This window comes from Spironucleus salmonicida, chromosome 1 (assembly GCF_000497125.1).
Source record: "Spironucleus salmonicida strain ATCC 50377 chromosome 1, whole genome shotgun sequence".
Taxonomy (NCBI): Eukaryota; Fornicata; order Diplomonadida; family Hexamitidae; genus Spironucleus; species Spironucleus salmonicida.
The window spans coordinates 1,160,330-1,185,207 of record NC_090596.1 but is presented as its reverse complement, the minus strand read 5'-3'; the positions used below and the strand labels follow the sequence as shown (position 1 = coordinate 1,185,207).

The following is a 24,878-nucleotide window of genomic DNA, read 5'->3' as shown; positions in this document are numbered from 1 at the left end:
TTATTAGTTTACGATTAGTTAAATTTTAAAATGGCCCGCAAGGACAAAAAAACTAAAGATCTAACTTTACTGACGTCTCTGACGTAGTAGGATGCCCCTCAAACTCCTCCTCCTCCAGTTGTTACAGAAAAGCCTACAGTACCTTTAGAAGATTTATCCAATCGAGTAGATCGTTATACATTCGGATGGATGAATCCAATTATCAAAAAAGCTGTCAAAAGCAGAAATATTACACCTAATGAACTTTATCCACCCCATCCTGATATGTAATCTGCTAACTGTGGTCGTGCCTTTGCTTTAGAATGGAATAGAAAAAGATGGGATTTTATGTCCAAAAAGAAAGATGAATTACCAGTGGTTTTAAATGTAATTTTCAAAGCTTTTATGAAGAATGCAGTTCTTCTATTTATTATTTTCCCATTTTATTTAGCAACTTCTGTTGTCGCTCCTATTATGATTTAATTCTTGGTCAAAATTATCGAAACATCATCAAGTGGGGCAACACCACCTGTAAGTGCATCTTTTACAGATAGTGCTGCTTTTGGATATATTCTTTGTGGTATATTATTTGTAGTCTAAGTAATTTATTGTATTTTAGATACAATAGTTTCTACTTTTGCATTCAAAATATCAACCCAAGGGTTTTAAGCCTTATAAGATGTTCTTTATCTTAAAATGATGCGAATTAAAGCTAATAATACTTAGATTAGAGATGTTACTAATCTGCTTTTCACTGATAGTTTTAGGATTTAATCAACTTTGTAGTTTTTACCACTCATCATCTTATACTTATTTTAGGCAATATTTGTTATTGTCTATTTAGTAGTATTAATCAGAATATTCTCTTTAATTGGTATAGGTATTGTTTGTATCATTTTCCCAGTTGTTATTATCATTAGTAATCAAAATGTTACTGTCTAACGTGTTTTGATGGGTTATAGAGATGCTCGTGTTGGCAAAGTTCAAGAAGTTTTATAAGGCATGAAGATGATTAAATATTTTAGAACTGAGCTTGTTACTGAATAAAAGCTTACTAATATTCGTAAGAAAGAATTAAAAGTACTTAAAAAGTATGGTCTCATTATTATTAGCATGAATGTTATGTAATCTGCTGCATCAATTATTATGAATGCTGTTACTTTCTCTATCATTTATAAATTTGGTACTACAACATCTCCTAGCATTCCTTTTATTGCATCTAATGTGTTCACAGTTATGTATCTTTATGATTTCCTGAATAATATTCTATTATTATTACCATTAATGTTTTCTACTTATTTAGAATCAAATGTTTGTGGTCAACGTTTAAGAGCATTTTTATCAATGCCAGAAACTGATATTGGTTGTATTACTTGGACTTGCCGTGGTAATAAACGTTCTGATGATGATGGGGACTCGCCAGACTCATAGACTGAAATTATTTAATCCGAAGCAATATTTGCTCAGTCTAAAAATGATAATATTGATGGGCCTGTAGATCAAAATAATATGGATCCTGCTTCAGAATTAATGATTCACATTGAGAATGTACCATCATTTACTTATGCTATTTCAGACGATTTAGTAATTCCTCCAGTTTTAGATACAGATTTTGCTCTTCATAGAGATAAAATTTAAAGAATTATTAGAAATTATGAGTCATACATTGATATGTATAACAGTGCGTATGAAACATTCTTAGATATCTTTAATGCTGATTAAAAATCTGAAACATTTTAAGCTATTCGTGCTGATGTGGAAGTTTTGAAAAGAGGACCAAGTTTTGATTATTTTAGAAATATTGATAATAATGGATTCAAAATTATTAGAGGCGATCATCTTACTTTTTTATAAAGAAGAAAGAGAGGTGAATTAGAACGTACCAAGCATAAAAGAATTTCTCATGAACTTATTTCGACTTTGTTAGATAATTGGTGTATGGAAATTGATACTTTACCTATTAGTAAAATAGAAAACTTATCGCTTTATGATGAATAAAAAATGACTAGACGTTTTGAGTTTGATTCAGATTTAGACTTTTTGAGAAGAATGTATATAAATTTAAGAATTGTTACCCCGTATTATTAAAGATTCAAACTTAAAATTATTTAGTCCCTTGATGATTTGCAATGCTCCATTCGTGATTTAGAGTTAGAAGTCCGTAAGGGAGAACTCATTGGTATTTGTGGTTCTGTTGGTTCTGGAAAATCCACATTATTTTAAGCATTATTAGGTGAGCTTAGACTTGAGCGTATTCAGCGTAAAGGTCTTAAGTAACATGATTAAATTATTAGATATTATGATAAGGAAACTTATGATTTTGTCGATCCTAATTTTGATCTTTCTACGTTAGTGAAACTCGAAGATAAGAACTTCAAAATTGATACGACAGTTAAGAAAAAAGATGATGATTCATCATCTACATCGATATAAGAGGAATGCGAGGAAGAAATTCCTGCTCCTAAAATTATAATGAATGCAAAAAGAATAGCGTACTATTCTTAGTAACCTATCATTTTTGCTGGTACAATTAAGCATAACATCATTTTCTTCTAAGAATTTGATGAAATTAAATACAAATCAATTTGTGCTCTTTGTGCTTTACTTACTGATTTGGATGAATGGGAAGATGGCGACCAATTCACTGTTGGTTTTGATGGTGTCGGTTTATCTGGGGGGCAAAAGGCAAGAGTTGCCTTAGCTAGAGCATTATATTTTGAACCTGATCTTTTATTCTTAGACGATCCTTTGGCTGCTGTTGATGCTTTTGTTGCTAAATAATTATGGTAAAACATGATTTGTGGTTATTGTAGATACAAAGGAATTACAGTTATGATCTCAACTCATTAGACTTAATTCTTTGGAGATTGTGATAGAGTTTTGTATCTTGAAAGTGGTATAGTTCTTTTTGATGGTTCTGTTGAATAATTATAGAATTTTACTGGTAATACAGCTAATGTTGGCCAAGAGTGGTCTGAAATTGGTGGAACGGTTTAGAACGCACCAGATGACAAGAATAGTCTTGTTATTTAAAAGAGGAAATAACCTTTAGAAAACTTTAATATTAACGATTTTACAACATTCGAAATTAAATCTGCACCACCTAAGCCCAATCAAATGATGTTATTCATGTTAGCGCCTGCTCAAAGGGCTAAATTTGATAGTTATAAGAAATATTTCAAATATGGTGGGGCTTGTGGTAGTATTTCGTTCTTGATTTTGCTCCTTCTGTCTTTTATTGCAAAAATCTTTTTAATTATATTCATTGCTATATGGACTTCAGGTTAAGTGCCAATTCTTACTGGTGATTTAGCAATGTATATTTATGTCGGTGTATCAGGAGGCACATTATTTATGAGTTTCTTCTCACTCTTCCTATTCATGATTGTTGGTATTAATTCAGCTAAAAAGATGTACGCTGAGTTAACTCGCTCAGTTGTTCGTACAAAATTATCATTCTTTGATGTTACACCTAATGGAACAATTATTAGTAAATTTACAAAAGACACCGAATCTGTTGATGTTAACATTATGAAAGAGTTAGTTTTAGTTTTTGTAAACATTATTGGGTTTATCACTCTTATTATGCTGTTAGCAATAAATTGGCCTTCTGCCGTTGTTATTATTCCAGTTTTTATTGCGTATTTCTATTTCTTCTAAGCATTTAGAATTGTATCCCCAGCATTGAAGAAAATTGACATGACGTTCAAAGGTCCTATTATTTCTTAATCAAATGAGACTATGCGCAGCTTAGCTGTAATTAGATCCATTTAATATGAAGATGTTTTCTGTAAAGTATTCAGAGAGAAAAACGACACAAATGTTCAAGCTATGTGGCCTTCCTAGTGCTGTGTTAGATGGCTGACTTATAGAATGAATTTGCTCGGCTGCTTTGTCAGTTCAGGCGTTTGCTTAGCCTCCATTCTATCAGTGGGTATTATTAAATTCCCTTATTTAGATCTTTTCGCCCCAGTTTCTGTATCTTAGTCCTTTGGTATCATGTCACCACTTCTATCTCTTATTTTATCATTCGTTTAGGTCGAAGCTGAAGGCGTTTCTATTGAGAGAGTTTTAGAATACGTAGGTCTTCCTAGAGAAGGAAAATACAAATCTTCAAGAGAAATAGTTCCTGAATGGCCTAAGAAAGGTGGTTCTATTGAAATAAAGAATTTATTCTTCAGATATAGACCAGAACTCCCACAAGTGTTAAAAGGTTTAAACTTTTCTGTCGCTCCATTTGAACACGTAGGTATCGTAGGAAGAACTGGGTGTGCTAAATCAACCCTTACAATGGCTCTTTTCAGAGTCAATATTCCTGACGAAGGCAGTAAAATTATCTTTGATGGTGTTAATATTCTTGATGACGTAGGTCTTCATGCTTCTAGAAAAGGATTAGCTATTGTTCCATAGGATCCTTATATCTTTTCCGGTACTCTTCGTACCGCTCTGGATAAAGCTTCAGAGCTCGAAATTGAAGGCCTCACGTCTGACGAATATGAAAAAATGCCAGATGCTTATTTATGGGAAACGCTAGATCGTGTTAATCTAGGCGCTTATTTCAGAAAGCAGCCAGGCGGTTTAGACTCCAAAATCTTCGACAACGCATCAAATCTTTCTTCCGGCTAGAAACAGCTTATTATCTTCGCTTCAACCTTAATTGCAAAGGCTTTCACAGTAGTCATGGACGAGGCCACTTCTCAAGTCGACAAGGCCACCGATCAGCTCGTTTAGGACATCATCAGAGAGCAGCTTGACGATCGTATTATCTTTTCGATTGCCCATCGTCTGGATACCGTCATAGCCTTCGACAAGATCATTGTTATGGACGCGGGCCAAATTGTGGAATTTGACACTCCGTCCAACCTTATGCGCGCCGGCGGCACGCTTTTCGAGCTAGCAAAATCAACTGGAAAAGAGAACTTCAGAAAGCTCAAACAGATCTCGTTAGACACCGAAAAAAGAAAGTACCCGGACCAGCCGTTTAAGGACGGAATCGACGACGCCTGGGAGGATTTGAACGCCGTGAAGCAAATGCACGAAGTCCAGGAAAAGCGCGCAGTGGCGCGTGAGGCCGCCGAGGCCGCGAGACTGAAGCTCGAAAACGCGTTCGGTGAAGAGAATGACCTCGCGGAAGTCGATATGTTGGGAGAAGAAGATTTCGAGGGCGAGGAGGAGGAGAAACACGAGGAGGAAGTCGTTGCCGAAGGCGACGGTGCAGCTGCCACTGTTGAGGGTGGGGTACATGCAAAGAAGTGATCTGTTCTTCGTTTTGTTGCCTGTAGGGGACGGTTTAATAAGGGAAATAGCGTTGTAGATAGACGTTTGTTATGCGCGTTTAGACTGTCAAAATTGGAATAATTAGATTAATTTATTAAAATAAAATATGACATTATTATATGATATTATATAATATTATTATTTAACAAATGGAATGAAGAGATGAATGTTGACGCTGAATGGTCATAATCAGGCCTGCTGGATAGAGAAAATATAGTGTATCATTAAATTATAATAATATTTTTGACCAAATCACTGTTTTACTTTTTTTTGAAAATTCCGCTGAAAAATATTATTTTGTAGCTGGAAAGTCTTTATTTATTATTACGAAAATCTGAATATAGTGATTTTCTCTATGATAGGCGTTTTACTAGCAGTAGTATGAAGAGAATTCACATAGTGGCTTAGAAATTCCATAATGAACCAAACTTTATTTAATTAGCATCGGATATTTAGAATATGTGAAGCTAAATACCTTACTGTCCTAAGAAAGCGATGATTATTTAGAGATTTTAGGATCATTAGTGACTGTACTAACTCTATATACTATATGTAAAATGCGAATGCCGAACTTGTCTTAGTAAAATCTCCAATTCTGCAAAGTACAGATTAATAGTTTGATCAGATTATTTTTATAGAAATTTCATTATTAGAATACCTTTTCACTCAAAAATAAATATCTAATCAATGATATTACTGCTATTATTGATCTGATGCATATTCGCATTATATTCGATATTCTATTTACTGAATATATAGTTTATGCACGAAATAATAACGAATAAGAAAATAGAAAAAGTATCACTTACCAGAGACAACTTAAGCAGCAGCATTGACAACAAATTAACCAACAAGAGACTGGCTAGCCTAAACCTTAGAAACAACTCTGAAATCGACACTTTAGAGGTTATGGCTCAGTTACCAAGAAACATTAGTGACCGCAATGACCTGTTACCCAAGAATAGTCGAGTTGATAACTAAATCAGCAGACTCGTTCGTAGTTTAAATAAGCAAGAAGTTAGCTTCCTAAAGTTTCATAAGAGCTGAGCTGATAGAAGTTGAAAAATCTGTGGCTTGAAGTTAGCCAAAGAAAACGTTTTGAATTTCGATAAATTCAGGCCATTAGTTTGATTAAGAAAGAACGTTTTGAGCACCATTGAAATCAGTAAGAAGACGAGATTTATGCCAAAAGCCAGAAGAGTTGAATACTATAGAAATTGGAAGCTTAACCTAATAGAAGTAAGATGTTCCCTAAGAAGTATTGACTTAGAAGGTGAGAACGTTAAGCTGAGACTATAACTTGAGGTCAGGCATGTTAAATTTATTAGCAAGAGTATTAGATGGAGATTCTGCTACAAAGTTAATTTATACTGGTTTACCTTAGTTGAACATGTTTAATGCAGGGATAACTGGGATATTTAACTCTTATGCTTATATACCAAAAGCATTAGACTAAAATACGAAAGTAGGTTTCATAATAGGAGTCTAAGCAGTATTTTTAATTTAAACTAACATAACTGGGGAATCGTTAATTCTAGTGAAACCAACTACTAATTTTAAAGGATAGGATTAATCTTTGGGACGAACTGGGCAGTTAGCAAACATGTAATTTCCTTAGGGAGTTTACGTATTTGGGTGCTCAGATGACTACTATTATACTGGAGCAGCTTACTAAACTTACTACTATGCATTAGGAGCATTAAAAACAGGTGCAACTGCGGAAGCAGTAGCAGGTGCAGAAACTGTTGGGCTATCAAATCCAAAGATATCATCAACTAGATCTACTTTCTACTGAGCCTGTTTAGGAGGAGGACCGCCCATTACGTCATCGAGAAGATCAACTGGTTTTGAGACAATTGCAGGTGCTGGATCCTATTATTACATGGGTGGAGTAGGTACTTACATAGGTGGTTAGGAAATTTGTGAAGGTATCTACTATTGCATGCTCGTTGGTGTTGGCTGCTCATTTTCAGCATTTTAGAATTAATCAACAACATCATCCGCATCATGAACGCCTACAACGTTATTTAAAACAATAACCTAGCGCATAGTCGCCTCAACTGACCCTAATCTCTAAACAAGCTTGCTTTGCAAAACTGGACTAATACCGTCAGTGAATACTGGAATAGATTTTTAAACATAAATAACACTCTTAGCAAGCTAAAGAGTAGGATCCATCTTAAATAACTTAGAAAGATAATTAGCTCTCTGTCTAACACCAGGCTCGTCAGATTTTTTCATTTCATCAACAAGGTCTAAAAACAAGGTTTAAGTAGCATCCTTTTGGTTGCTAAGATAAACTTTGGCAGATGCATTCAATAAGCTGAACTAAACATCGCAGTGCTCATTTTTAACAGTTTTTACGTCTTAGTCGAACAAATCCAAAATAACTTCTTCAACGCCTTCGATTCTGTCACTGTATTCGCCTAAAATCCAAATTAAAGCGCTTTTAGCTCTGTAATCATCATATTAGACGATTGCTTCGGTCAACTCACCTATAACGCCTTCATATCTATCAGGGAACGCTCTAAAGATCATTTGGATCTGAACCAGCAATTCCTAAGCAGCATAAGGCTACAATCTAAATTAAATATCTTTTTGAGCATTTTTACCGGTCAGTAGTAAAATAAACGTCTGCACGACCATATCGGCAGACTGAGGCACGTTACACGCAATTTTTGCAAGCGCGTAAAGGCTCTTTCTGACGATCTAATCGTTAACATCCTGACAATACTCAGTAAGCTCGTTTATGATGTCCTGAACGACCTCCAAAGTCGCAAAACTCGCCAAAAGCTCAATTTTCTCCAACTTAACGTAAATTTCGTCCTTGAAATTAACGTAAAAGAGCTTCAAATTTCTGCTGAAACTTTCCTTGTGGACCATCGCAAGGCGTAACGCGCGCATTGCAACGAACTACACCTCGCTGGAGCTTGCCTGACTGATCAAACTGACGATAGAGCTCTCGCTGTTCTGACCAAATTTGTTCATGAGGTTAATAGCGCTCAACGAGACGGCAGGATTTGCATGCTGTAGAAACGGTGTAATTTGCTGAATTGCGATTTGTGGTTCGCTGATTTGCGAAAATTGCGAAATTGCAGACAAAATTGTCTGGGCTGACCACTCGTTAGCGGTAGAAAGCGCGAGAAGAAGCTGGTTGGTCTCTTCGGCCGAAAAAATCGTCTGGTGAGTCGACGAGTAGACGGTCACTAGAGACGCCGTTGCGGCTGAGACGACGGCAGTATTTGAGTCGAAAATTAGAGATCTGAGGACCTGGACCAAGTTGGTGTCCGTACAGAGCTGGGGGTTGACCTTGTAGAGCTTCGCGATAGCGGGGCATGTTGTTTTGCGGACGAACGGGTCCAAATCGGATGCGAAACGGGTAAATGACTGGCAGAAATGTTCTGCAACATCAGCTGTCACGATTGCGCCCATTGCGCGGATTGCAAGAGCGCGGATAAAGGGTGATTCGTTGTGGGAGTCATTTTCGACACCGTTGACTACAAGCAGTGTGTAATTTGAGTTTTAATACGCATTTGAAGTTAAGAAGATGTAAATGAGCTTTTTGAGCTTCAAATTAGTAGTCTGCATGTGTTTCAGGACATCTGAAAAAAGTGGGGAAACATCAAAGCCGTTAGACATAGCTTTCACAATCTCCTGCATCGTTTTTTCAATTGATTTAGGATTTGATAGTGCTTCACGCCAATCAATAATTTCTTAAGGTACTGGCTCAGATTTAACCATATTTAAAGGAATGGTCTTGATTTAAAAATAGATGGATTAATATATATTTTATACTAATAATTTTTTTTATAATTATTTATAGTATATATTATTATATTATTTATACAATAATATTGAATATTAAATTAGGACATAACAATACATAAAAATCAAAATTTTATTATGTCACAATTATCTTCGTATTTCTTAGAAATTAAGTACATTATATCATAATATAAAATTCAATATTTTATTTAAAAATAAAAGTATTTGTTTTATTGTAGATAAAAGTAGTAAAATAAGAATAAAGCAATTTCATTTCATATATCACTCTGCTGAATCGCTTAATGCAATAGGCTCTAAAGCAACAGAACTTTCAATTTAACTAGCATCAGTTGACTCTTGTCTTTACTCTATTCCAGCTAATTCATCCATCATTCTCTTAATAGATGCCAATTAAGCCTCTGCTTTCTTGGCCATCTTCATTTATTCTCTCAGTTTCGCCTTATCAACATTATATTAATCCATTAACTTCTTAACCTTCTTTTTGTCGCTCTTTCTCTTGGCTTTGGTCTCCGCAACCTCTACCTTAGCGTCATCTATTTAGTTCTTTGCTTCGTTCAACTGCTTATTGGCCTCCACTATTTTCTCCGCAATGGGGGCTGGCAATTCTTCTAAATTAACATCTGCAAAGATGTCCTATTTGACCTCTTGAACGTCTTAAAGACGTTTCGAAAGATCCTCAATTTTAGCACGGGCATCTGCTAATTATTTGAGGGTTTCTGGATTTTCTGTAATTGGTGCATTCTTTAAGTTATCTAATGAATCTGCGAGATTGGCAAGTTCTACATCATTATCATCCATAACTAAGTCATTTACAGCTAAACTCAAGTTATCAAGTTTTTCGTCGAGTAATTGAAGCTATTCATCAGCTTCTGGCTAAACTGCATCTATAGCTAAAACGAGTGCGTCAATATCGTCTATATATTCTTAAACTGTATCCAATTAGTTTTCAATTTTTTCATCATTAGCGACGCTGTTAACCTTATCCTTAAGAGTGGCCAATTGATCTTTAGACTTATTAAGTCTATCTAAATTAGTAAGCTCAATTGGTTATTCAGTGGTTAACAAGGGCTGTTCGACTTACTCCTTGAGAGTGGTAAGCTCGGAATGGAGCTCGGGAGCAGAGGAAAGAGTTTCCATTGGGGCGGGGGCAGCTCTAAGCTGTTCGAGCTCTTCCTTGAGGGCCGTGAGTTCTTGCTCGGAAGCAGCTAACTTCTCGGCAAGGTCCTGGTCGGCTGACTCAGCGGCGGCGAGAGGCTCGGTAGTAACGGGGGCAGCTCTAAGCTGTTCGAGCTCTTCTCTGAGAGCGGCGAGCTCAGCTTGGTCGGCATACTGGGAGACTGGGAGGTCAACTGGAGCACCCTTCAGTGCTTCTACCGACTTCGTAAGATCAGCAATCTGGCGTTCGATCTCAGCTGCTTAAGTGGGGGCGGTCGGGTCGGCAACACTGATGGCAGCGAGTTAGTTGGTAAGCTCATCGGCGGTGTTGTCAGCGGCGCACATAGCGGCAGCTTCGGGCTCCATGTTCTCTTCGACGACCTCGTTGAGGGGGTCAAGTTGGGCGAGTTCGTTCTTGAGAGCGGCTAACTGTTACCTGTCGTTATTAAGTCGGGTGAGTAACATAGGATCAGCCTGCTTGAGCTGTTCGACTTACTCCTTGAGAGTGGTAAGCTCGGACTGGAGCTCGGGAGCAGAGGAAAGAGTTTCCATTGGGGCGGGGGCAGCTCTAAGCTGTTCGAGCTCTTCCTTGAGGGCCGTGAGTTCTTGCTCGGAAGCAGCTAACTTCTCGGCAAGGTCCTGGTCGGCTGACTCAGCGGCGGCGAGAGGCTCGGTAGTAACGGGGGCAGCTCTAAGCTGTTCGAGCTCTTCCTTGAGGGCCGTGAGTTCTTGCTCGGAAGCAGCTAACTTCTCGGCAAGGTCCTGGTCGGCTGACTCAGCGGCGGCGAGAGGCTCGGTAGTAACGGGGGCAGCTCTAAGCTGTTCGAGCTCTTCCTTGAGGGCCGTGAGTTCTTGCTCGGAAGCAGCTAACTTCTCGGCAAGGTCCTGGTCGGCTGACTCAGCGGCGGCGAGAGGCTCGGTAGTAACGGGGGCAGCTCTAAGCTGTTCGAGCTCTTCCTTGAGGGCCGTGAGTTCTTGCTCGGAAGCAGCTAACTTCTCGGCAAGGTCCTGGTCGGCTGACTCAGCGGCGGCGAGAGGCTCGGTAGTAACGGGGGCAGCTCTAAGCTGTTCGAGCTCTTCCTTGAGGGCCGTGAGTTCTTGCTCGGAAGCAGCTAACTTCTCGGCAAGGTCCTGGTCGGCTGACTCAGCGGCGGCGAGAGGCTCGGTAGTAACGGGGGCAGCTCTAAGCTGTTCGAGCTCTTCTCTGAGAGCGGCGAGCTCAGCTTGGTCGGCATACTGGGAGACTGGGAGGTCAACTGGAGCACCCTTCAGTGCTTCTACCGACTTCGTAAGATCAGCAATCTGGCGTTCGATCTCAGCTGCTTAAGTGGGGGCGGTCGGGTCGGCAACACTGATGGCAGCGAGTTAGTTGGTAAGCTCATCGGCGGTGTTGTCAGCGGCGCACATAGCGGCAGCTTCGGGCTCCATGTTCTCTTCGACGACCTCGTTGAGGGGGTCAAGTTGGGCGAGTTCGTTCTTGAGAGCGGCTAACTGTTACCTGTCGTTATTAAGTCGGGTGAGTAACATAGGATCAGCCTGCTTGAGCTGTTCGACTTACTCCTTGAGAGTGGTAAGCTCGGACTGGAGCTCGGGAGCAGAGGAAAGAGTTTCCATTGGGGCGGGGGCAGCTCTAAGCTGTTCGAGCTCTTCCTTGAGGGCCGTGAGTTCTTGCTCGGAAGCAGCTAACTTCTCGGCAAGGTCCTGGTCGGCTGACTCAGCGGCGGCGAGAGGCTCGGTAGTAACGGGGGCAGCTCTAAGCTGTTCGAGCTCTTCTCTGAGAGCGGCGAGCTCAGCTTGGTCGGCATACTGGGAGACTGGGAGGTCAACTGGAGCACCCTTCAGTGCTTCTACCGACTTCGTAAGATCAGCAATCTGGCGTTCGATCTCAGCTGCTTAAGTGGGGGCGGTCGAGTCGGCAACACTGATGGCAGCGAGTTAGTTGGTAAGCTCATCGGCGGTGTTGTCAGCGGCGCACATAGCGGCAGCTTCGGGCTCCATGTTCTCTTCGACGACCTCGTTGAGGGGGTCAAGTTGGGCGAGTTCGTTCTTGAGAGCGGCTAACTGTTACCTGTCGTTATTAAGTCGGGTGAGTAACATAGGATCAGCCTGCTTGAGCTGTTCGACTTACTCCTTGAGAGTGGTAAGCTCGGACTGGAGCTCGGGAGCAGAGGAAAGAGTTTCCATTGGGGCGGGGGCAGCTCTAAGCTGTTCGAGCTCTTCCTTGAGGGCCGTGAGTTCTTGCTCGGAAGCAGCTAACTTCTCGGCAAGGTCCTGGTCGGCTGACTCAGCGGCGGCGAGAGGCTCGGTAGTAACGGGGGCAGCTCTAAGCTGTTCGAGCTCTTCTCTGAGAGCGGCGAGCTCAGCTTGGTCGGCATACTGGGAGACTGGGAGGTCAACTGGAGCACCCTTCAGTGCTTCTACCGACTTCGTAAGATCAGCAATCTGGCGTTCGATCTCAGCTGCTTAAGTGGGGGCGGTCGGGTCGGCAACACTGATGGCAGCGAGTTAGTTGGTAAGCTCATCGGCGGTGTTGTCAGCGGCGCACATAGCGGCAGCTTCGGGCTCCATGTTCTCTTCGACGACCTCGTTGAGGGGGTCAAGTTGGGCGAGTTCGTTCTTGAGAGCGGCTAACTGTTACCTGTCGTTATTAAGTCGGGTGAGTAACATAGGATCAGCCTGCTTGAGCTGTTCGACTTACTCCTTGAGAGTGGTAAGCTCGGACTGGAGCTCGGGAGCAGAGGAAAGAGTTTCCATTGGGGCGGGGGCAGCTCTAAGCTGTTCGAGCTCTTCCTTGAGGGCCGTGAGTTCTTGCTCGGAAGCAGCTAACTTCTCGGCAAGGTCCTGGTCGGCTGACTCAGCGGCGGCGAGAGGCTCGGTAGTAACGGGGGCAGCTCTAAGCTGTTCGAGCTCTTCTCTGAGAGCGGCGAGCTCAGCTTGGTCGGCATACTGGGAGACTGGGAGGTCAACTGGAGCACCCTTCAGTGCTTCTACCGACTTCGTAAGATCAGCAATCTGGCGTTCGATCTCAGCTGCTTAAGTGGGGGCGGTCGGGTCGGCAACACTGATGGCAGCGAGTTAGTTGGTAAGCTCATCGGCGGTGTTGTCAGCGGCGCACATAGCGGCAGCTTCGGGCTCCATGTTCTCTTCGACGACCTCGTTGAGGGGGTCAAGTTGGGCGAGTTCGTTCTTGAGAGCGGCTAACTGTTACCTGTCGTTATTAAGTCGGGTGAGTAACATAGGATCAGCCTGCTTGAGCTGTTCGACTTACTCCTTGAGAGTGGTAAGCTCGGACTGGAGCTCGGGAGCAGAGGAAAGAGTTTCCATTGGGGCGGGGGCAGCTCTAAGCTGTTCGAGCTCTTCCTTGAGGGCCGTGAGTTCTTGCTCGGAAGCAGCTAACTTCTCGGCAAGGTCCTGGTCGGCTGACTCAGCGGCGGCGAGAGGCTCGGTAGTAACGGGGGCAGCTCTAAGCTGTTCGAGCTCTTCTCTGAGAGCGGCGAGCTCAGCTTGGTCGGCATACTGGGAGACTGGGAGGTCAACTGGAGCACCCTTCAGTGCTTCTACCGACTTCGTAAGATCAGCAATCTGGCGTTCGATCTCAGCTGCTTAAGTGGGGGCGGTCGGGTCGGCAACACTGATGGCAGCGAGTTAGTTGGTAAGCTCATCGGCGGTGTTGTCAGCGGCGCACATAGCGGCAGCTTCGGGCTCCATGTTCTCTTCGACGACCTCGTTGAGGGGGTCAAGTTGGGCGAGTTCGTTCTTGAGAGCGGCTAACTGTTACCTGTCGTTATTAAGTCGGGTGAGTAACATAGGATCAGCCTGCTTGAGCTGTTCGACTTACTCCTTGAGAGTGGTAAGCTCGGACTGGAGCTCGGGAGCAGAGGAAAGAGTTTCCATTGGGGCGGGGGCAGCTCTAAGCTGTTCGAGCTCTTCCTTGAGGGCCGTGAGTTCTTGCTCGGAAGCAGCTAACTTCTCGGCAAGGTCCTGGTCGGCTGACTCAGCGGCGGCGAGAGGCTCGGTAGTAACGGGGGCAGCTCTAAGCTGTTCGAGCTCTTCTCTGAGAGCGGCGAGCTCAGCTTGGTCGGCATACTGGGAGACTGGGAGGTCAACTGGAGCACCCTTCAGTGCTTCTACCGACTTCGTAAGATCAGCAATCTGGCGTTCGATCTCAGCTGCTTAAGTGGGGGCGGTCGGGTCGGCAACACTGATGGCAGCGAGTTAGTTGGTAAGCTCATCGGCGGTGTTGTCAGCGGCGCACATAGCGGCAGCTTCGGGCTCCATGTTCTCTTCGACGACCTCGTTGAGGGGGTCAAGTTGGGCGAGTTCGTTCTTGAGAGCGGCTAACTGTTACCTGTCGTTATTAAGTCGGGTGAGTAACATAGGATCAGCCTGCTTGAGCTGTTCGACTTACTCCTTGAGAGTGGTAAGCTCGGACTGGAGCTCGGGAGCAGAGGAAAGAGTTTCCATTGGGGCGGGGGCAGCTCTAAGCTGTTCGAGCTCTTCCTTGAGGGCCGTGAGTTCTTGCTCGGAAGCAGCTAACTTCTCGGCAAGGTCCTGGTCGGCTGACTCAGCGGCGGCGAGAGGCTCGGTAGTAACGGGGGCAGCTCTAAGCTGTTCGAGCTCTTCCTTGAGGGCCGTGAGTTCTTGCTCGGAAGCAGCTAACTTCTCGGCAAGGTCCTGGTCGGCTGACTCAGCGGCGGCGAGAGGCTCGGTAGTAACGGGGGCAGCTCTAAGCTGTTCGAGCTCTTCTCTGAGAGCGGCGAGCTCAGCTTGGTCGGCATACTGGGAGACTGGGAGGTCAACTGGAGCACCCTTCAGTGCTTCTACCGACTTCGTAAGATCAGCAATCTGGCGTTCGATCTCAGCTGCTTAAGTGGGGGCGGTCGGGTCGGCAACACTGATGGCAGCGAGTTAGTTGGTAAGCTCATCGGCGGTGTTGTCAGCGGCGCACATAGCGGCAGCTTCGGGCTCCATGTTCTCTTCGACGACCTCGTTGAGGGGGTCAAGTTGGGCGAGTTCGTTCTTGAGAGCGGCTAACTGTTACCTGTCGTTATTAAGTCGGGTGAGTAACATAGGATCAGCCTGCTTGAGCTGTTCGACTTACTCCTTGAGAGTGGTAAGCTCGGACTGGAGCTCGGGAGCAGAGGAAAGAGTTTCCATTGGGGCGGGGGCAGCTCTAAGCTGTTCGAGCTCTTCCTTGAGGGCCGTGAGTTCTTGCTCGGAAGCAGCTAACTTCTCGGCAAGGTCCTGGTCGGCTGACTCAGCGGCGGCGAGAGGCTCGGTAGTAACGGGGGCAGCTCTAAGCTGTTCGAGCTCTTCCTTGAGGGCCGTGAGTTCTTGCTCGGAAGCAGCTAACTTCTCGGCAAGGTCCTGGTCGGCTGACTCAGCGGCGGCGAGAGGCTCGGTAGTAACGGGGGCAGCTCTAAGCTGTTCGAGCTCTTCTCTGAGAGCGGCGAGCTCAGCTTGGTCGGCATACTGGGAGACTGGGAGGTCAACTGGAGCACCCTTCAGTGCTTCTACCGACTTCGTAAGATCAGCAATCTGGCGTTCGATCTCAGCTGCTTAAGTGGGGGCGGTCGGGTCGGCAACACTGATGGCAGCGAGTTAGTTGGTAAGCTCATCGGCGGTGTTGTCAGCGGCGCACATAGCGGCAGCTTCGGGCTCCATGTTCTCTTCGACGACCTCGTTGAGGGGGTCAAGTTGGGCGAGTTCGTTCTTGAGAGCGGCTAACTGTTACCTGTCGTTATTAAGTCGGGTGAGTAACATAGGATCAGCCTGCTTGAGCTGTTCGACTTACTCCTTGAGAGTGGTAAGCTCGGACTGGAGCTCGGGAGCAGAGGAAAGAGTTTCCATTGGGGCGGGGGCAGCTCTAAGCTGTTCGAGCTCTTCCTTGAGGGCCGTGAGTTCTTGCTCGGAAGCAGCTAACTTCTCGGCAAGGTCCTGGTCGGCTGACTCAGCGGCGGCGAGAGGCTCGGTAGTAACGGGGGCAGCTCTAAGCTGTTCGAGCTCTTCTCTGAGAGCGGCGAGCTCAGCTTGGTCGGCATACTGGGAGACTGGGAGGTCAACTGGAGCACCCTTCAGTGCTTCTACCGACTTCGTAAGATCAGCAATCTGGCGTTCGATCTCAGCTGCTTAAGTGGGGGCGGTCGGGTCGGCAACACTGATGGCAGCGAGTTAGTTGGTAAGCTCATCGGCGGTGTTGTCAGCGGCGCACATAGCGGCAGCTTCGGGCTCCATGTTCTCTTCGACGACCTCGTTGAGGGGGTCAAGTTGGGCGAGTTCGTTCTTGAGAGCGGCTAACTGTTACCTGTCGTTATTAAGTCGGGTGAGTAACATAGGATCAGCCTGCTTGAGCTGTTCGACTTACTCCTTGAGAGTGGTAAGCTCGGACTGGAGCTCGGGAGCAGAGGAAAGAGTTTCCATTGGGGCGGGGGCAGCTCTAAGCTGTTCGAGCTCTTCCTTGAGGGCCGTGAGTTCTTGCTCGGAAGCAGCTAACTTCTCGGCAAGGTCCTGGTCGGCTGACTCAGCGGCGGCGAGAGGCTCGGTAGTAACGGGGGCAGCTCTAAGCTGTTCGAGCTCTTCTCTGAGAGCGGCGAGCTCAGCTTGGTCGGCATACTGGGAGACTGGGAGGTCAACTGGAGCACCCTTCAGTGCTTCTACCGACTTCGTAAGATCAGCAATCTGGCGTTCGATCTCAGCTGCTTAAGTGGGGGCGGTCGGGTCGGCAACACTGATGGCAGCGAGTTAGTTGGTAAGCTCATCGGCGGTGTTGTCAGCGGCGCACATAGCGGCAGCTTCGGGCTCCATGTTCTCTTCGACGACCTCGTTGAGGGGGTCAAGTTGGGCGAGTTCGTTCTTGAGAGCGGCTAACTGTTACCTGTCGTTATTAAGTCGGGTGAGTAACATAGGATCAGCCTGCTTGAGCTGTTCGACTTACTCCTTGAGAGTGGTAAGCTCGGACTGGAGCTCGGGAGCAGAGGAAAGAGTTTCCATTGGGGCGGGGGCAGCTCTAAGCTGTTCGAGCTCTTCCTTGAGGGCCGTGAGTTCTTGCTCGGAAGCAGCTAACTTCTCGGCAAGGTCCTGGTCGGCTGACTCAGCGGCGGCGAGAGGCTCGGTAGTAACGGGGGCAGCTCTAAGCTGTTCGAGCTCTTCTCTGAGAGCGGCGAGCTCAGCTTGGTCGGCATACTGGGAGACTGGGAGGTCAACTGGAGCACCCTTCAGTGCTTCTACCGACTTCGTAAGATCAGCAATCTGGCGTTCGATCTCAGCTGCTTAAGTGGGGGCGGTCGGGTCGGCAACACTGATGGCAGCGAGTTAGTTGGTAAGCTCATCGGCGGTGTTGTCAGCGGCGCACATAGCGGCAGCTTCGGGCTCCATGTTCTCTTCGACGACCTCGTTGAGGGGGTCAAGTTGGGCGAGTTCGTTCTTGAGAGCGGCTAACTGTTACCTGTCGTTATTAAGTCGGGTGAGTAACATAGGATCAGCCTGCTTGAGCTGTTCGACTTACTCCTTGAGAGTGGTAAGCTCGGACTGGAGCTCGGGAGCAGAGGAAAGAGTTTCCATTGGGGCGGGGGCAGCTCTAAGCTGTTCGAGCTCTTCCTTGAGGGCCGTGAGTTCTTGCTCGGAAGCAGCTAACTTCTCGGCAAGGTCCTGGTCGGCTGACTCAGCGGCGGCGAGAGGCTCGGTAGTAACGGGGGCAGCTCTAAGCTGTTCGAGCTCTTCTCTGAGAGCGGCGAGCTCAGCTTGGTCGGCATACTGGGAGACTGGGAGGTCAACTGGAGCACCCTTCAGTGCTTCTACCGACTTCGTAAGATCAGCAATCTGGCGTTCGATCTCAGCTGCTTAAGTGGGGGCGGTCGGGTCGGCAACACTGATGGCAGCGAGTTAGTTGGTAAGCTCATCGGCGGTGTTGTCAGCGGCGCACATAGCGGCAGCTTCGGGCTCCATGTTCTCTTCGACGACCTCGTTGAGGGGGTCAAGTTGGGCGAGTTCGTTCTTGAGAGCGGCTAACTGTTACCTGTCGTTATTAAGTCGGGTGAGTAACATAGGATCAGCCTGCTTGAGCTGTTCGACTTACTCCTTGAGAGTGGTAAGCTCGGACTGGAGCTCGGGAGCAGAGGAAAGAGTTTCCATTGGGGCGGGGGCAGCTCTAAGCTGTTCGAGCTCTTCCTTGAGGGCCGTGAGTTCTTGCTCGGAAGCAGCTAACTTCTCGGCAAGGTCCTGGTCGGCTGACTCAGCGGCGGCGAGAGGCTCGGTAGTAACGGGGGCAGCTCTAAGCTGTTCGAGCTCTTCCTTGAGGGCCGTGAGTTCTTGCTCGGAAGCAGCTAACTTCTCGGCAAGGTCCTGGTCGGCTGACTCAGCGGCGGCGAGAGGCTCGGTAGTAACGGGGGCAGCTCTAAGCTGTTCGAGCTCTTCTCTGAGAGCGGCGAGCTCAGCTTGGTCGGCATACTGGGAGACTGGGAGGTCAACTGGAGCACCCTTCAGTGCTTCTACCGACTTCGTAAGATCAGCAATCTGGCGTTCGATCTCAGCTGCTTAAGTGGGGGCGGTCGGGTCGGCAACACTGATGGCAGCGAGTTAGTTGGTAAGCTCATCGGCGGTGTTGTCAGCGGCGCACATAGCGGCAGCTTCGGGCTCCATGTTCTCTTCGACGACCTCGTTGAGGGGGTCAAGTTGGGCGAGTTCGTTCTTGAGAGCGGCTAACTGTTACCTGTCGTTATTAAGTCTGGTGAGTAACATAGGATCAGCCTGCTTGAGCTGTTCGACTTACTCCTTGAGAGTGGTAAGCTCGGACTGGAGCTCGGGAGCAGAGGAAAGAGTTTCCATTGGGGCGGGGGCAGCTCTAAGCTGTTCGAGCTCTTCCTTGAGGGCCGTGAGTTCTTGCTCGGAAGCAGCTAACTTCTCGGCAAGGTCCTGGTCGGCTGACTCAGCGGCGGCGAGAGGCTCGGTAGTAACGGGGGCAGCTCTAAGCTGTTCGAGCTCTTCCTTGAGGGCCGTGAGTTCTTGCTCGGAAGCAGCTAACTTCTCGGCAAGGTCCTGGTCGGCTGACTCAGCGGCGGCGAGAGGCTCGGTAGTAACGGGGGCAGCTCTAAGCTGTTCGAGCTCTTCTCTGAGAGCGGCGAGCTCAGCTTGGTCGGCATACTGGGAGACTGGGAGGTCAACTGGAGCACCCTTCAGTGCTTCTACCGACTTCGTAAGATCAGCAATCTGGCGTTCGATCTCAGCTGCTTAAGTGGGGGCGGTCGGGTCGGCAACACTGATGGCAGCGAGTTAGTTGGTAAGCTCATCGGCGGTGTTGTCAGCGGCGCACATAGCGGCAGCTTCGGGCTCCATGTTCTCTTCGACGACCTCGTTGAGGGGGTCAAGTTGGGCGAGTTCGTTCTTGAGAGCGGCTAACTGTTACCTGTCGTTATTAAGTCTGGTGAGTAACATAGGATCAGCCTGCTTGAGCTGTTCGACTTACTCCTTGAGAGTGGTAAGCTCGGACTGGAGCTCGGGAGCAGAGGAAAGAGTTTCCATTGGGGCGGGGGCAGCTCTAAGCTGTTCGAGCTCTTCCTTGAGGGCCGTGAGTTCTTGCTCGGAAGCAGCTAACTTCTCGGCAAGGTCCTGGTCGGCTGACTCAGCGGCGGCGAGAGGCTCGGTAGTAACGGGGGCAGCTCTAAGCTGTTCGAGCTCTTCCTTGAGGGCCGTGAGTTCTTGCTCGGAAGCAGCTAACTTCTCGGCAAGGTCCTGGTCGGCTGACTCAGCGGCGGCGAGAGGCTCGGTAGTAACGGGGGCAGCTCTAAGCTGTTCGAGCTCTTCCTTGAGGGCCGTGAGTTCTTGCTCGGAAGCAGCTAACTTCTCGGCAAGGTCCTGGTCGGCTGACTCAGCGGCGGCGAGAGGCTCGGTAGTAACGGGGGCAGCTCTAAGCTGTTCGAGCTCTTCCTTGAGGGCCGTGAGTTCTTGCTCGGAAGCAGCTAACTTCTCGGCAAGGTCCTGGTCGGCTGACTCAGCGGCGGCGAGAGGCTCGGTAGTAACGGGGGCAGCTCTAAGCTGTTCGAGCTCTTCTCTGAGAGCGGCGAGCTCAGCTTGGTCGGCATACTGGGAGACTGGGAGGTCAACTGGAGCACCCTTCAGTGCTTCTACCGACTTCGTAAGATCAGCAATCTGGCGTTCGATCTCAGCTGCTTAAGTGGGGGCGGTCGGGTCGGCAACACTGATGGCAGCGAGTTAGTTGGTAAGCTCATCGGCGGTGTTGTCAGCGGCGCACATAGCGGCAGCTTCGGGCTCCATGTTCTCTTCGACGACCTCGTTGAGGGGGTCAAGTTGGGCGAGTTCGTTCTTGAGAGCGGCTAACTGTTACCTGTCGTTATTAAGTCGGGTGAGTAACATAGGATCAGCCTGCTTGAGCTGTTCGACTTACTCCTTGAGAGTGGTAAGCTCGGACTGGAGCTCGGGAGCAGAGGAAAGAGTTTCCATTGGGGCGGGGGCAGCTCTAAGCTGTTCGAGCTCTTCCTTGAGGGCCGTGAGTTCTTGCTCGGAAGCAGCTAACTTCTCGGCAAGGTCCTGGTCGGCTGACTCAGCGGCGGCGAGAGGCTCGGTAGTAACGGGGGCAGCTCTAAGCTGTTCGAGCTCTTCTCTGAGAGCGGCGAGCTCAGCTTGGTCGGCATACTGGGAGACTGGGAGGTCAACTGGAGCACCCTTCAGTGCTTCTACCGACTTCGTAAGATCAGCAATCTGGCGTTCGATCTCAGCTGCTTAAGTGGGGGCGGTCGGGTCGGCAACACTGATGGCAGCGAGTTAGTTGGTAAGCTCATCGGCGGTGTTGTCAGCGGCGCACATAGCGGCAGCTTCGGGCTCCATGTTCTCTTCGACGACCTCGTTGAGGGGGTCAAGTTGGGCGAGTTCGTTCTTGAGAGCGGCTAACTGTTACCTGTCGTTATTAAGTCTGGTGAGTAACATAGGATCAGCCTGCTTGAGCTGTTCGACTTACTCCTTGAGAGTGGTAAGCTCGGACTGGAGCTCGGGAGCAGAGGAAAGAGTTTCCATTGGGGCGGGGGCAGCTCTAAGCTGTTCGAGCTCTTCCTTGAGGGCCGTGAGTTCTTGCTCGGAAGCAGCTAACTTCTCGGCAAGGTCCTGGTCGGCTGACTCAGCGGCGGCGAGAGGCTCGGTAGTAACGGGGGCAGCTCTAAGCTGTTCGAGCTCTTCCTTGAGGGCCGTGAGTTCTTGCTCGGAAGCAGCTAACTTCTCGGCAAGGTCCTGGTCGGCTGACTCAGCGGCGGCGAGAGGCTCGGTAGTAACGGGGGCAGCTCTAAGCTGTTCGAGCTCTTCTCTGAGAGCGGCGAGCTCAGCTTGGTCGGCATACTGGGAGACTGGGAGGTCAACTGGAGCACCCTTCAGTGCTTCTACCGACTTCGTAAGATCAGCAATCTGGCGTTCGATCTCAGCTGCTTAAGTGGGGGCGGTCGGGTCGGCAACACTGATGGCAGCGAGTTAGTTGGTAAGCTCATCGGCGGTGTTGTCAGCGGCGCACATAGCGGCAGCTTCGGGCTCCATGTTCTCTTCGACGACCTCGTTGAGGGGGTCAAGTTGGGCGAGTTCGTTCTTGAGAGCGGCTAACTGTTACCTGTCGTTATTAAGTCGGGTGAGTAACATAGGATCAGCCTGCTTGAGCTGTTCGACTTACTCCTTGAGAGTGGTAAGCTCGGACTGGAGCTCGGGAGCAGAGGAAAGAGTTTCCATTGGGGCGGGGGCAGCTCTAAGCTGTTCGAGCTCTTCCTTGAGGGCCGTGAGTTCTTGCTCGGAAGCAGCTAACTTCTCGGCAAGGTCCTGGTCGGCTGACTCAGCGGCGGCGAGAGGCTCGGTAGTAACGGGGGCAGCTCTAAGCTGTTCGAGCTCTTCTCTGAGAGCGGCGAGCTCAGCTTGGTCGGCATACTGGGAGACTGGGAGGTCAACTGGAGCACCCTTCAGTGCTTCTACCGACTTCGTAAGATCAGCAATCTGGCGTTCGATCTCAGCTGCTTAAGTGGGGGCGGTCGGGTCGGCAACACTGATGGCAGCGAGTTAGTTGGTAAGCTCATCGGCGGTGTTGTCAGCGGCGCACATAGCGGCAGCTTCGGGCTCCATGTTCTCTTCGACGACCTCGTTGAGGGGGTCAAGTTGGGCGAGTTCGTTCTTGAGAGCGGCTAACTGTTACCTGTCGTTATTAAGTCTGGTGAGTAACATAGGATCAGCCTGCTTGAGCTGTTCGACTTACTCCTTGAGAGTGGTAAGCTCGGACTGGAGCTCGGGAGCAGAGGAAAGAGTTTCCATTGGGGCGGGGGCAGCTCTAAGCTGTTCGAGCTCTTCCTTGAGGGCCGTGAGTTCTTGCTCGGAAGCAGCTAACTTCTCGGCAAGGTCCTGGTCGGCTGACTCAGCGGCGGCGAGAGGCTCGGTAGTAACGGGGGCAGCTCTAAGCTGTTCGAGCTCTTCTCTGAGAGCGGCGAGCTCAGCTTGGTCGGCATACTGGGAGACTGGGAGGTCAACTGGAGCACCCTTCAGTGCTTCTACCGACTTCGTAAGATCAGCAATCTGGCGTTCGATCTCAGCTGCTTAAGTGGGGGCGGTCGGGTCGGCAACACTGATGGCAGCGAGTTAGTTGGTAAGCTCATCGGCGGTGTTGTCAGCGGCGCACATAGCGGCAGCTTCGGGCTCCATGTTCTCTTCGACGACCTCGTTGAGGGGGTCAAGTTGGGCGAGTTCGTTCTTGAGAGCGGCTAACTGTTACCTGTCGTTATTAAGTCGGGTGAGTAACATAGGATCAGCCTGCTTGAGCTGTTCGACTTACTCCTTGAGAGTGGTAAGCTCGGACTGGAGCTCGGGAGCAGAGGAAAGAGTTTCCATCTAAGTAGCTTGGAAAGAGGCCAGCTGGTCTTTAAGATCTTCATTTTCACGAATTAGCTCTTCCAGCTACTCAGCCATATCTGTCGGAATTTATGATTTCAGAGCTAAATTTTATTCCATAAGTTCTTTATTTTCCTATTCCAAATGCTCAATCTTATCTTTAAGTTATATTAATTCTTAATTCATATTGTTAACTCTATCAGTAAGGTTTAAATTTTCTGCTTTAAGATTATAAATTTCATCCTTATATAATCTAATCTTCTCAACGGCATCATTGTCATATGCGATTGAATTAGCATTCATTAAATCTCCATTAATAAGAGAATCATAAATTTATTGTAACTATAACTCCAAACGTTGTTATTTATCAGCGAGAACAGATAATTCCATAATTCTTTCTTTAGAATGTCTAAGTTCTTGTTCAACCTCTTTAAGATCTTTTTTAAGAACTTCAATTTCCGAAGTTTTTTCACGTATTATATCTTATTTATCTTTACAAGATTCGCATGGCTTCATATGAACAAATTATTTTAGTTCTGAAATTTCTTTTTCTTTAAACTATAATCTTGCTTCCATAGTTGCCATTTATTCTTTTGTTTATCCCAATTTTTCCTAAATAGTCAAAATAACTTCAGAATTATCATTTTAAGTAGAAATACTCCTTAATACTTCCCTGGTAATCTCTAATTAATTGTCCTTAGGACCATTACTATTTTATAACTGGTTGATTAAGTTACTTTATTGAGCTGGTAAAACATTCGAAGGAGCCACTTCATAATTGAAATTCCTTCTTGGACTATACTATCTAACATTCGAACTGGATAATTTTTCAATTTGCTTATATGTTTGATTTTTAGAGTTAACTAAATCTTACTCATGATCCTTTAAAAATACAACTACTTCATTTCTACCATAAAACTCAGCTAACATTAAAGCAGTAGTTCCAGCCGGGAACTAGTTAAATTATTAGCTTGTTTAAATTCGTTTTTCTTGGTCAACTAGTAATTTAACAGCATCTAAATTACCATCTTTAGCTGCTAACATCATAGCGGTCAGACCAACTTAATTTTAAATCTTAGCTTCTTTTTCAGCTAATATTTAAACTAGTGCATTCTTTTTATTTTCAATTGCAATCATAAGCGCAGTATTGCCCTAAATACCACCTTATATTCCACTTTCATAGTTAATTAATGCTTAAACTACTGAAATATTGCCAGATTCAGCAGCTATCATAAGTGCGGTTTTTTATTAATTATCAACAACTTTGATGAATGCGGAGTTTTCATCTTAAAAATTATTTAATTAACCTTTTACAGCATAATAATGAAGTTTAGTTCTACCTAAATTATCCCTTTCTGCGGAGAGTGAAAGGTCAAATGGTAGATTTAAGTACTCAAATTCTTAACCAAAAATAGATAAAATTTCGTTATTTCCAGATATAGCTGCAACCTGGGCTGCGGAGGCACCTGGTGGTATATTTTTGAATTGTGAAGAAGTTTTTAAATTATTTTCAAATGGAGCTAAAAGCTTAGCCAAAATTTAGTTATTTTGATATGCTGCAAAATGAAGTGCAGACCAACCATGTTTATTCTACATACCACGTTCAGATGGTAGAAGAAGTTTTGCAGCTGGTGTTTATGATGACTGAGCTGCAAGTATTAATGCTGAAGAATGTGGGAATGTAGAATCAACAGTCTTAGCAAAAGCTTATTTGTGCTAAAGTATATAGCGACAATCGCCTGTACGAGCTGCTGTAAACCAGGAGGTCGCGTTAGACATTTTGAGGAGTGGCGAAATTTGGAGCGGCCAATATAAAAGTAATA

General features: G+C 46.5%; 3 protein-coding genes across 3 annotated transcripts; 1 reads left to right on the top strand and 2 right to left on the bottom strand. All coding sequences in view use genetic code 6, as the record gives it.

Annotated features, from left to right (window-relative positions):
- Nucleotides 1-30: 30 nt before the first annotated feature.
- Nucleotides 31-5,235, top strand: SS50377_20802 (Xenobiotic-transporting ATPase / Multidrug resistance-associated protein; the record flags this gene model as incomplete). Its single annotated transcript, XM_067904740.1, has 1 exon — nucleotides 31-5,235. The coding sequence occupies one exon, from the start codon at nucleotides 31-33 to the stop codon at nucleotides 5,233-5,235; it is 5,205 nt and encodes a 1,734-aa protein (XP_067768222.1).
- Nucleotides 5,236-6,057: 822 nt separating this feature from the next.
- SS50377_20801 (Beta adaptin) lies at nucleotides 6,058-8,997 on the bottom strand (the record flags this gene model as incomplete). Its single annotated transcript, XM_067904739.1, has 1 exon — nucleotides 6,058-8,997. The coding sequence occupies one exon, from the start codon at nucleotides 8,995-8,997 to the stop codon at nucleotides 6,058-6,060; it is 2,940 nt and encodes a 979-aa protein (XP_067768221.1).
- A 306-nt stretch (nucleotides 8,998-9,303) lies between these two features.
- SS50377_20800 (Ankyrin repeat-containing protein) lies at nucleotides 9,304-24,834 on the bottom strand (the record flags this gene model as incomplete). Its single annotated transcript, XM_067904738.1, has 1 exon — nucleotides 9,304-24,834. The coding sequence occupies one exon, from the start codon at nucleotides 24,832-24,834 to the stop codon at nucleotides 9,304-9,306; it is 15,531 nt and encodes a 5,176-aa protein (XP_067768220.1).
- Between the last annotated feature and the right edge of the window lie 44 nt (nucleotides 24,835-24,878).